The 12,455-nt window shown below is 41.7% G+C and overlaps 1 protein-coding gene across 3 annotated transcripts in view; it reads left to right on the top strand.

The window, feature by feature from the left end:
• The first annotated feature begins 321 nt into the window (after positions 1-321).
• The window catches only part of dnajc6 (DnaJ (Hsp40) homolog, subfamily C, member 6), a 44,557-nt gene continuing 32,423 nt past the window's right edge, over positions 322-12,455 (top strand). The window contains exons 1-2 of one of the 3 annotated variants that reach the window (XM_072437852.1): positions 322-463; positions 5,588-5,777. In XM_072437852.1, the coding sequence (XP_072293953.1) occupies positions 5,765-5,777 (13 nt within the window). In that variant the 5' untranslated portion in view covers positions 322-463; positions 5,588-5,764. Of the gene's footprint in view, positions 464-5,497; positions 5,778-12,455 lie in introns of those variants that run through there. The other 2 variants (XM_072437850.1, XM_072437851.1) reach the window with 2 other exon arrangements.

Here is a 12,455-nt window from a genome sequence, read left to right as displayed (position 1 = left end):
GAATTGCAGCGTATTAATGAATAAAAGCGGTTGTATGGAAGTCCAGCCCGGGTTTTGCGTGTCAGGCGGACTCAGCAGCAGCAGCAGCAGCAGCTCGGACCGGACGGACGGACCCACGCCGCTCATGCATTTCTCATCCACGGCACAGCAACATCCGCCACATCTTGTCCAGCTCCACACGACGCGCCGTCACGAGGAGCTTAAACGTCCCGGCGTAATTTGGCAACGGTGCCCCTTAGCGGTGAACGCGCGCGCCATACGGTTCACATCCTCCGAAGCACAGCGCGTGTCGTTGGGACGTTTCTTCATCATCATCTTTCTATTTTTTATGATTATTTACCGCGTGACCTGTGACTGGCAGCGAATGACAAATCAAAGGTCGGCGTGTGTGCGCGGAGCCGGGGTTCAAAGCGCATCTCCAGCACCGCGGCGCGAGGGAGAATGCTGCAAGACGCGCTAAAAGGTAAAAAAAAACTAAAAACATCCGCGCGTGTTTCAGTGCATCGTGTGTGTGCTTTTTTTTTTTTTAATTCAAGGAGCAGCTCTCATCCAAAGCGGGGTAGTAAATGCTGGAGGGTTGTTACATAATAGCAGCAGCGACCTCAGGAAAGCCACACTTCCTCCCCCCTTCACAGTGCGTCTCCGCGCGGATCCAACCATGGACATCCCGGTCATCGTCAAATCGTCTTCATTTTCAAGCCATTAAACGATTGCTTGGATATGTATACAGTTTGGGGCAAATGCGTGGCCTAGAATAAGAGACGCACGCACGGATATTACGAATTACATAATTTTTTGGGGGTTTATATTTGTCCAATTGCGTGTCGCGGTGCTGTTCACATGTACAAACACATTCACTACAGTCTGTTATGGAGTATTTTCTTTATTTTTCCACATTAGAATGCAAAGCAGTGAGTGAGCTCGGTGTATATTATTTTACTGCGCTCGGATTGTGATTTTGAATCGAGGACACACGCGCGTAAAGCTAGATTATCCCGCGTTTGCGCACCGGACACTGAGGTTTTGGCTCTGTGGCGTTTGTTAATAACCTCCCGCTCGTGTTGGATGCGTCGGATACGTGCACATACCCGTCAAACACCTTTCAACAGCATCACAAATATTCGTCCATCACTGAGATAAAAGGCAGGCTCCCGAAACGGCGTCGTCCAATGGCGCAGCGTCACGCACACAGTGTCACGTGGTGGAGCTTAAGGAGCCAGCTGGTGGTGGTGGTGGTGGTGGTGGTTTCTTGTTCAGGTCTTTACAGAGTCACTTTGAAGGAGGTTGTCGTGACCAGATGCACTTGCGTGTTCTGTATTATGATGGTTTTTAATGTTTAATTTCAGCTGCTTTTAGTTCTGGTAAAAATGAAAGCGACACCTGCTCAGATAGTGACTGCAAATGTAAAAAAAAAAAGAAGTGGTATTGATCCAGTATTGATCTATGCACATAGGGTTGTCATGATGGGAAAAAAGTGTGATATATTGCTTCAGAAAATATGAAGATAAACAATACTTCCAGACACAATAACCCCAAAGCTGGATATCACCTGGGAACCTTTTTATATATATTTTAGAATAGAAAAATATATATATTAAAAACAAACAAAGAATACAAAACAGAAAGGGAAAACAAAAGACACCCAACAGAAAAAGCTATGGCTCAGACTGTTTGACAGAAAAGGGACATTTAGACCAAAGTCAGTTTTGTCCACGTTCAAATGAAGTCTGTATGTCAGTTTTTCCATTTGACTCATATCTCTTATTGCGTCAGTCCAGTCTTCGGTCGTCGGTGCGGCTTGAGTCATCCATGTCTTTGTGATGGCCTTTTCCCCCTGCGGTATCCATCTGTTGTGTCTATGGCAGGAGTTGTGAGGCCCAAATACAGCGCTTATTGTTCATTTCAGTCTAATACGTTTGTGCCACAGAATAGTCCAAAAACACATGTAGCGGTTTGCCTCCTGGATAGCACTTTAGCATCTTATCGAGCAAAAAAAAGAAAACGCACACTAAATATTAAAGGTGCCATAACGTGCTTTTTTCACGTTTCGTAGTCTATCCTAAGTGTATATTTGATAATAATAAGGGTTGTGCAACACCCTTAACATAATAGTTAAGAAATATCACCCAGACCTTGGACCCCCTCACCAACCCGGAAATGCAGACGGCTTGGTTTGATATTCGCCCCCACCCTTGTGAAGAGCGATCTGGCTCCCCCGCCCAACCCATGACGTAGTCTCAGGGGGAGGGGGATGGTGACGCGTGCCTGTGGTTATGACGCGATCTTGCCCCACCGCCCGTCAGTTTGGAGATTTGTGGAAAGGAGATAGTCTGTAATATAGCTAAACACTGCGGGAATCAATCAAAAAAACACTCTGGGCACATATATGAAGCACAAATAGCAATGTAAGAAGGTTAAAAGCTCTGAAAAGTCGATTTTGCATGTTATGGGACCTTTAAGCCCCCAAAAGATTGCTATTTCAATCATATACTGAACGATATGTTGATATAGTTAATACCATGTCAGGCTTATGAATGCACGTCCATGTTAGTTTCATTTGCATGCGGCAAGTCCACTTCTGATGCTGATCGGGCGAATTCCTGCTCGTCTGCTTCAACTTTTACAGAGATAATAATTAATTTGCTGCATGTTTTAAGAGGCTTCGTGGCTCACACACTCACACAGAAGAAGTGCTGACTGGGCCTTTTCCCCGTGGAGGTTTGTGACGGAGCACGATTTAGACGACCTCCTGACAGGTTTCTCCCAGCGGCGTTGAAGGATGGGTCAAATGCAGATTTACTGTTCTTACTGGGGACAACAAAGTGTACCTTAACCTTAAAGTGCACGTGACCGGTTCTCACGTTTTTCTAAATATGACTTTGTTTTGTGAGACAGTCCTTGTGAATTTTTTTTTTATAATAGAGTTACATTGGTCAAGTGAAAAACAAATGTTGAAATAGTTCTAAAATCGACCCCCTTTGACTAATAAATAAGTTTACACACATTTTTCTGACAGTTTGAACGATCATTTAACAAAATAAAAGTGCTCTCTGTATTGGTATTTGTCTAATCATAAGCATAGTGTAATTTATATGGATTTTGGGCCCTTGTTTACAGTATGGTTGCTAGGTAACAGTTGTGTCAGGTCCAACCAGGAAGTGCAATTAAAAACGACACCGAAATGGTCAAACTGGGGTAAAAATCGCCAAAACTTAAACAAAACATTTATAATCATGTTTACTCGTGAAATGTGTGGTTAAACCTGTCAAATGTACTTTAAGCTTAGTTTAAAGTTGTGTTACTACACTTTTTTATTACAACATAATCTAAACCCAATCGTTTTTTAATAATAATAACTCATTTTATTGATTTGCACCTTTCATGACGCGCAAGGACACTTTACAGGGGACTAAAAGACATAAACAAACACAGCCAGTATTAATCAAATAAAGGGTGACATGCAGTAGTGTGCGGAACTCACCGTTATATATAACATAATAACACCTTTTACGCAGCGTTTCTAGCTCTTTGGACTGAGATTATTCCGGTTCAAACACTTAACACTTGAAGCCACTTGCTCTTACAGCTTGTTGAGATAGCAGTTTATTATAAAAGTACCGTATTTTCCGGACTATAAGTCGCACTGGACTATAAGTCGCACCAGCCAAAAAAAACGCATAATAGAGAAGAAAAAAACATATATAAGTTGCACTGGAGTATGAAATGCAGTTGCAAGTGTGAAAATAACAAATAATATTACATATAAGTCGCTCCGGAGTATAAGTATATAAGTACAAATATAAGTATAAGTCGGACCCGGGCCAAAACTATGAAAAAAGGTGAGACTATTCTGCCCTATTTAGCTTTACTACTTGTTTAACCGACACAGTGGCATATTTATTTCTTACAGTACGCGGAATAGTCACGGTATCAACACGGCGGTATTTACTTTCTATACACTGGAGTGAATAGTAAATACAGGTGGCCCCCGGGAGCCCGAGAGTGGCGACGGACCAACCCCTTTTGAACTTTCTGTTCCTGCGGTCTTTGAGCTGCCTCCTGCCGTCCCAAAAGACTTTCCCAGGCGAATGTCCCCGTTTCCGTTTCCATGCCGGGGCCCCGTTGCCAAGGGACAAGAGACCGGAGAAGGAAGAATGTCTTGAGTCGGGTCACGTTCGGGCCGATTATAGACTCGGAAATAGATGTGATTTAGTGCCATTAACTGTTAATGGTGTTTTATGCTTCTGTAGTATTTTTGTTATAAACGCCAAGCCCTTATTGTGATGTAAACGAGCCAAAATAACTGTTGAATGCATCTGAAATCACGCCAATGCACAGTTAAGTAGAGTCAAAAATACTTTAAAAAGATGTTTAACATTTTATCTTTAGTAAAAATGAATAATCTAGAACATTGCACTTGAATTAATACTTTTTTTGGTTATAATTCAACACTAAAATACATCAAAACCAAAGAAATATATAAAGAAACATGTTCCTGTTCAGCATTTAGCTGGTGGGTCACTTTACTTTGAATAATGGCAGATAATTAATGGTTAATTTTTAATTGGTCATTGTACTGGCTTTATATTGGCCACATGAATTTGGACTAGTTGATACAGAACAGCGGCATTATGCGATCAAAACTTCAAAATAGAATAAAAGATGAATTACATAAAGACTGCAATTTATTCATAAATTGTTCTCTATCTAGACGTGTCCAGTCACCATATTTCAGGCCTCATGTGTTTGCCGGAGCCTTCCAGTGCATCCGGCTCCCTTGTGGGACAGGGAAAGGGACATCGTGTTCATATCTACTCTATACCGGGAGTGTCAGCAACAATCTCTAAAGAAGGATGAGACGAAATCGGGGAGAGATTTAGGTGTCAGACCCTAGCGGCCGCAGGTGGAACTGCAGATTCAGATGCCTATCTCGTTTGGAAATCGGATACTTTTGCAGGTTAGAGCAGACAGAACACAGCCTGTAACTTGTACCGTCGGACTCGAAACGACACGTTCTTTCCTCACAACTCTGCATCAGCATATTCTTTTTTTGGGTGGGGGGGAAGGGGGGAGCGCGTGGGTGGGTGGGTGGCTGAAGCTTCCCGTTTAACTGCACAGTGTGGCCAGAGCAGCAGCAGCAGCAGCAGCAGCAGCAGCAGCAGCAGCAGCAGCAGCAGCAGCAGCAGCAGCAGCAGCAGCAGCAGCAGCAGCATCACCGTAGTAAAAATGCGGCGCTGAGGAGAGAGAAGGAAGAGAGATAGAGAAAGAGTGAAAGAAAGACAGAAAGAGAGAGTGCAGACCGACTGAAGCGGGAGAGGGACGAGAGGCAGGCAACGGGACGGGACGGGACCGCACGCGCCTTAACACACACGCACGCACACGCACACACACGCACACTACAAACCACCACAGACCGGGACATGTGCGCGCAATCGCCGTAGCTTCCCCCCCCCCTCCCGCGCCGCCGCCGCCGCCGCCGCACGGTCGTCCTCGCCGCGTCGTCTCGAGTTTGCGCGTCGGCGGTGTTATGAGCTTGCTGGGGGCCTATAAGAAAAAGAGCAGTTATGACGGCTATGAATCTTTGCAGCTGGTCGATAGCGGAGGGGAGAGCTTCGGGATCGGCAGAGGGAGCAGCGGCTGCGGCGGCGGTGGTGGTGGTGGAGGAGGTGGTGGAGGAGGAGGCAGCGTGCTCGGGCTCGGAGGCTCCATCGCGGCCACGCTCGGACCGAAGGCGACCCCGCTGCGAGAGGAGGACTGCAGCACCATGGACAGCGCAGGTAAAGGGACGGGCCGGGAGGGCAGAGACGCGGTGGCATCTGGCAGGCTTTTACGGCACGTAGCCCACTGCCACTGGGAAGGTTTTTTTTTTTTTTTTTTACTCAGAGCTAATGCTGCCCGGGCAAAGTAACAGCTAGCGGATGGCGGTGTAGGGTAAAGAGAGAGGATGGTCGTGCAACGCAGCTCCAGGAGTCCCCCAAAGATCGAATTACGCACGACGCGGTTCAGCCGGGTTTAGTTTGGATGTTGCCTCTAGTTCTTGGTGTTTTTTTTAAAAGATACAAGTGCAACTGCAAGGCATTTATTGCACGCAAACCTTGGTCCAAAACATATTTCTGTTACTAGCCTGGTGTAGTAAGGATGGCAAAAAGATTTAGTTAGGCGTGATTATTCAGGACACAGTTCGAGATGAAAAATAATAACTTGTGACCATTTTTGACGCTAAATGAGTTCTAATGAGTTATTTCAGTTCAATCTTCTGAAAAAGTGCAGTTGTTATAGTAGTTGGCTGTTTGTGTTAACTTGATAATGCAATAACTTGACTTTATCATCCAGGAAGTTTGATTTCATAAAGCTGGTCGCATGCTAAAGGAATTGTGATATATTGGACAGATTTAATGAGATTAAATTAAATGTTTTACAGATGGTTTTGAAGTCAGTTATCGTGAAAAATAGTTCCATCGGGACATTTCTTCTGCAATAATTGTAACACATTTCTAATTTTGTGTTATGTGGTAACCATTTATTTCAATCAATGCATTTAATGATCATAAAACATATTTCCGGGGCTGTCACAAAATATCGAGCTCTTTTGCTTGAATGCAGTTTTGTTGCAGCAAAAATCTAAAACACAAAAGCAGATGGAACTACACAGACCATGATTCTTTGCTCCATTTAGCACGAGCACCAAAGGAAGAAGCATCATTTCTACAATTCTGTTCTCCTGCTCCAAATATCATAATAAATATTGTATTGTGAGATTTATTGTGTAATAATGTACAGAGTGATATGGCTATCTTTACATCCCTAATTCTTTTAAGTTAAGGTGATGTCTATTAATGGGGTTTAGCTTCAATGTTTCTTTTTCTAGCTGTATTTTTAAGCCAAACATATTCATTTGAGGAAAAAACAGTCTGCAAAATATAAGATTATTATTTTATACTAAATAAGCTGGATAGCAAAAGTATAAACGATTTATTTGTTTGGACCAGGGATGTCCAAAAACTATGGCCTGGGGGCAAAATGTGGCCTTCAGACCATAAGACCTTGACCCAAATGACCATAAGCAGAAACAGGGCTGGTGATAAAACCTGCCATTTTGGTGATATTGTCAAATTGTGATCCACTATTTCTCCATATAACACACCATCCATTTCCCCATTTGGTCAGGCTCTGAGTGAGTGACAGCTGGATCTAACCAATCACAGTGAAGTGTGAACTTTCAGAAGAAGAAGATTACTTAATTGACTTCCTAAAAGCAACAGAAAATCACCAAAAAGTGTACACGAATTGTCATAAACTCTAAATTGTATTCCAGCTCCAAGAAAATGGTGATATACATGTTTTGCCATACAGCCCACCCTTAAGCACAAGCAGATACTTTTTACTCCTCCATCTTGTAACTTTTTGGTGGGAGGCAAGAAGTATATCAGAGTCAAGATGTGGTCACAAATATCTGCTAAATGCATCAATTTGATGATTCACTGCATTGATTTTCCGTCTTTACTCCTCCGCTTTGTGTTTCGATTTAAAAAATAAGTTTGCACGCCCCTCAGAATGAAACAGCACAACAAATTTGACAAACAACTATGCGCCAATATTCTTCTTGGTGTAGCTTCGCAAACGTCGGAGTCATCAGTCACAGTCTCGCATTAAAACGACGCTGACGAATCTAGCTCAGGGATAAATGTCTGACATTTGTAAATCATCTGCTGCACAACTTTATCCTTTTGTCTTGTCTTTGTCACAAGCTAATGCGCGACCATAACGTCCTAGCGGGGAGCTGTTGGGAGCATCTTGCTGTAGCTGTGGAGTGTTGCAGACGTTGCACAATGTTCTCCCACTGTATAGAACAACGCAGCCGTACGGGAAGAGTGGGAATGAGTCACTGGTGGGAAGAGCGCGATAGAGACAGCAGCGTGCAATTTTTCGTGTGGTATATCGTCTGCTGCTTTTGCACAGCGTAAAAGATATAGGTTGGCACATGATTCGCCGGCGCTTCTGACATTCAAGGAGCTTTTTTCTAGTGGTCTGCAAAGAAATAATCACCTAATTTACCTCACCGTACAGGGGATATAACAGGGAGTCTTATGCAGTGTAGAAATGCATTTTTTAAACTGAAAATGATAAGTATTTATAAGTGAAATTGTGATCAGGGCTGCAACAGTCAACTCTAAATTGTAGCCTCTCTAAAACATGCACCAAAAGATATTTCTGTAACAAGGACAGCACCGTTATCAAATCGAGTGTCAAAAAGGAACAAACACATTTTGAATTTCATTAATAATGCACTTTATTTGTTTTTTTCTAGAAGCATCCAGTTGCCACGTTTCATACTTTATTTTGTAGATAATGTATTGAAAAAGTTGTCCATTAAAATAATTGTTCGTTGCAGCCCTAATTGTACATGTCACATTTCAAAATACTTACAGAATAAGTGAATATTAGGAGTTTAAACAGAGCAAAGGATCATGGTCTATTCATGTGGTTTATTCAATATCTATTTCTCTTTATCTATTTGTGAACTTTGCAAGTCGCAGAATTATTATATAGTTACATAGATGCTACTTTAAAGGTGCACTATGTAACTTTACCGGTCGCCTGCCTGTCTCCGTGGTGATCTTATTGCTTTTTGCCTATGTTGTTCCACAGTATGGCATTAAACGGTCTATGTAAGGTATTTTTGAACATTTTTGAGCTTGCAGTTGAGTAAAAGCTAAGTATAAAGTACTTTTAATGCCATACTGTGGAGCATTACAGGCAAGGCAGAGTTTTTATGGATGCAAGCAGGTGGAAAGTTACATAATGCTCCTTTAAGTTAATGTAGGACAGCGAGGTAGTGTAAACGTAATGTTCTTTAATCTGTTTATTCAAAGTCTAAAAGTTCTGTCTCGTTTGACATTATGTGCATAGTCCAATTCAGGTTAAAACAAATATGCTGTACAGTTATTACTATTTGCATTTCAGATATGTTCTTAATGTAGAATAGATCCACAGCCAATTGTCTGTCAAAGTAAAAGCACGCTGTTCGGAGCAGAGTTCAGACTTTGGAGGGAGAAAATTGACAAAAACTACCGGTATTTGAATAGAAAATCGAGACGAATCGACGCGTCACTTTAAAAAAATTCCTGGATTTGTGGATTTGCCATCAGACTCAAACCGTATCCCTGGCCCCGGTTTCGACGCTGGGGTCCATTTCTTCGGATCTCAATGTGAACCGGAGCCGCCGCCGTGCCCCAGAGTAAGCCGCGCTCGTCATCGTAGCCGCCGTTAGCTCTCTCGCCCACGCCCACGTCCATCTGCGCACCAACACGGAGCACAGACCGACACAGAGGTAAACACTGCGCCGCAGACCGGAATAAACGGGCTGAACTGTACAAACAGATAAGAACGGGATAAGCTCTTTATTTTAGGCTGTATATGTTTCCAAACTGCTGGTATAGACACATGACCTCATATAGTTTGCATTTAAGATCCATTTACTCTACAATATTTGGCTGTAGTACAATAAATTATAGTAGATGTATTATTATGATCAATGATATTTTTGGGCATATGCAAAGATTCTTCAGACTTTAAAGTGAAGCAGGGCTGGACCAACGCAACATGCTCTTTATAGTGACGAATAAAGCTGTTTATTGCTCGGTTGCTATAGATACAGTGTCTTGTAGATGCAGACTCTCTAAGGAACTACGAAATAAAGAATAAAGTCATGCATTAGGATGGACTGCAAACATAAACTTATCAGTATCAGAGGAATATTAATAAGCAACAAATCACCGTTTCTCTCCAATTGAGCACCTGTTTTAATTTTACAATTTTCTGGACTTTCAAGTACCCACGCAGCGCTCCTCTTTTCTATTTTTGTCTCATACAAATAGTAATAAGCGTTCTGTCAATAAAGACCAGCCTCGTTGAAGATAGTATTTGAGCACTCAATGTTTTGGCAATGCAAGTTTATTTGTAGAGCACATTTCATACACAAGGCAATTCAAAGTGCTTCACACGACAGGAAAAAAAAAACATTCAAATGACAAAGAAATTACAGAAGACATAAAAGAGAAGAGCACAAAGAAAATCCTCTCAGTCATATGCAGTAGAATGAGTATGAGTAGAAGCCTGTTTCACATCTTCAGGAAGACTGTTCCAGATTTTAGCTGCATAAAACTGAAACGCAGATTCCCCATGTTTAGTCCTGACTCTGGCACCAGCAGGAGGCCGGTCCCTGTTTAGTCCTGACTCTGGCACCAGCAGGAGGCCGGTCCCTGTTTAGTCCTGACTCTGGCACCAGCAGGAGGCCGGTCCATGTTTTGTCCTGACTCTGGGCACCAGCAGGAGGCCGGTCCCTGAGGTCCTCAGAGTCCGAGATGGTTCATATGGCACTAACATGTCTGAGATGTACTTTGTTGCACTGCACACTCAATGTTTGCAGAAAAAAAAAATTATGGTAAAAAAGGTTTCTCCTGTTGCATAAATGAAAGATGATTTGTTTTCAGATTTTTTCCCCGCGAGACACATTTTGGCTTAAACAAGACTACATTTGGTTTTATTTTTTACTGTACCTACATAGTGGCAGAGATGTAGGCCTATTTTTAGTTAAAACATGCTTGACATCAACGCTAACACATTTATTAACTGCTTCTCACACAAGTGACTCATTCAGAAAAGTTTGGAGAAAAGTGTCAGAGTCACACGCCACAGGACATTTCACTGTTCTCCAAATACAAAACGTCAATGTAAAACTATGAGTAATACATCGAAGAGCTGAAGTACAGAGGAAGAAAATTATGATTTATCTTGTCATTCCAAGCGATAACAAGAGAACTGCGCTAAGCTCCGCCCCCTCAGTGCATCTGTTACTCGCTCACTTCCTGTCTCCTCAGCAGCATCTATAATTAAGCAGATTAGTGACTTCTCAGCCTTTCCGGTTTAGTCTCGCACGGCTCACGCTTTATTTGGACAGAGCAGTGGTCAGTCCGGTTGTCTCACCGACACGCTGGCCACAGTTTTAGGTCAATGAGAGCACGAAAGTAAACCGAGCATCCTTTGGCGTTTTCTTTTCTTTTTGTTTTTCAGGACATGTTATGATTAGATTTCTTCATCAGAGAGAGAAATAAAAATTAAAAAAACAAGTGAAAACATCCTATCCAATGTTTGGCAAATATGTTATTTTTTCAAGTTATTTGCAAAGGTGTTTTTTATTATTTAATTTTATTTATGTCCATATTTATTTGTGCCCAGTCTTTTAAATTCTTTTTATCACTTTTTTTAAATTTCTATTTTATTTTATTTATTTTGTTAATTTTATTAATTTCATTCATAAACATTAATAATTAGCCATTTTTGAAGCAATATGGCCGACATTTGGTTGGGCGGACGGCGTTGCCGTAATAATATTTTTTACTTCTCTTGTCACCATCTACCTCTGCACCAAATTTCATGATTCTACGATCAGATTTTTTTGGGGTCATTTCCCATCTCTCTATGCATTTTTGGTACATTTGGGGGCGCTGACGCGCCAATTTTTTTTATTTTAGAAAAAGGAAATAGCCAGAATGTAGAGAGGCACAATTTTTAGAGGTGTGCTAATTTTTGTGACTTTTCGTCAATGTTCACTGGGTGAAAAATAGGGGGGTTGGTCCCGAGAAGAAGAAGAAAGAAAGAAAGAAAGAATAATATTCCGATGCGAAAACAATGTTTCCCATTTTTCAAATATCATAAACTATACATTTTCGGAAAGCGCTCGCGCTTTCCTAGCTCATGGTGTGGGTCCCTGGTCACTGACGGGTACTTTCGTTGATTTTGAGTGGGCTCCGCCCACTTTGTGTTTTTGGCCCTCTATACAGTAATAATGTTCAATTTTTGCATTACATGCTTATATGCACGGAACATGCAAGAGATGGGGAACGTATTCGTGAGCTACTTAGGGCAAATGAGTGCTTTATATAAGCGGTCGTCATCCCAATGTAAAGTGCTCGTTTAGTGCGCACTTTTGCACGGGCTTCGCCCGTCTACAACGGTAATGTTCCATTTTCCTACTACTAATTAGTAAGCACGGGGCGTGCGTGAGTGAAGGAGTGCATTAGTGAGTGTTTGGAAGTGGGCGAGCGCTTCGCGCTCGATTTCGTGCGCACTACGTGCGCACTTTCGCAGCCGTGCTTCGCACGGCCTTACGAGATTAATAGGCCTCTCGCCAGCTTGTGGCGCTCGGGCCTAATAAGATATATAAATGAATGAATAAATAAATAAAATAAATAAAATAAATAAAATAAATAAAATAAATAAAATAAATAAAATAAATAAAATAAATAAAATAAATAAAATAAATAAATAAAATGACAGGGCCAGAGGATTTAATACCAAAATAAAAAAACAATAAGTACAAATACAGACAAAAAATAAATAGAATTAAATAAATACAATAAAATAAATAATTACAATGAAATAAATAATAAAAT

Source organism: Eucyclogobius newberryi, unplaced genomic scaffold, assembly GCF_026437365.1.
Source record: "Eucyclogobius newberryi isolate DKJ021-1_F unplaced genomic scaffold, fEucNew1.0.hap1 SCAF_9, whole genome shotgun sequence".
Classification (NCBI taxonomy): Eukaryota; Metazoa; Chordata; class Actinopteri; order Gobiiformes; family Gobiidae; genus Eucyclogobius; species Eucyclogobius newberryi.
Note: the sequence above shows the minus strand (reverse complement) of the source record. Positions and strands in the feature narration are given on the sequence as shown.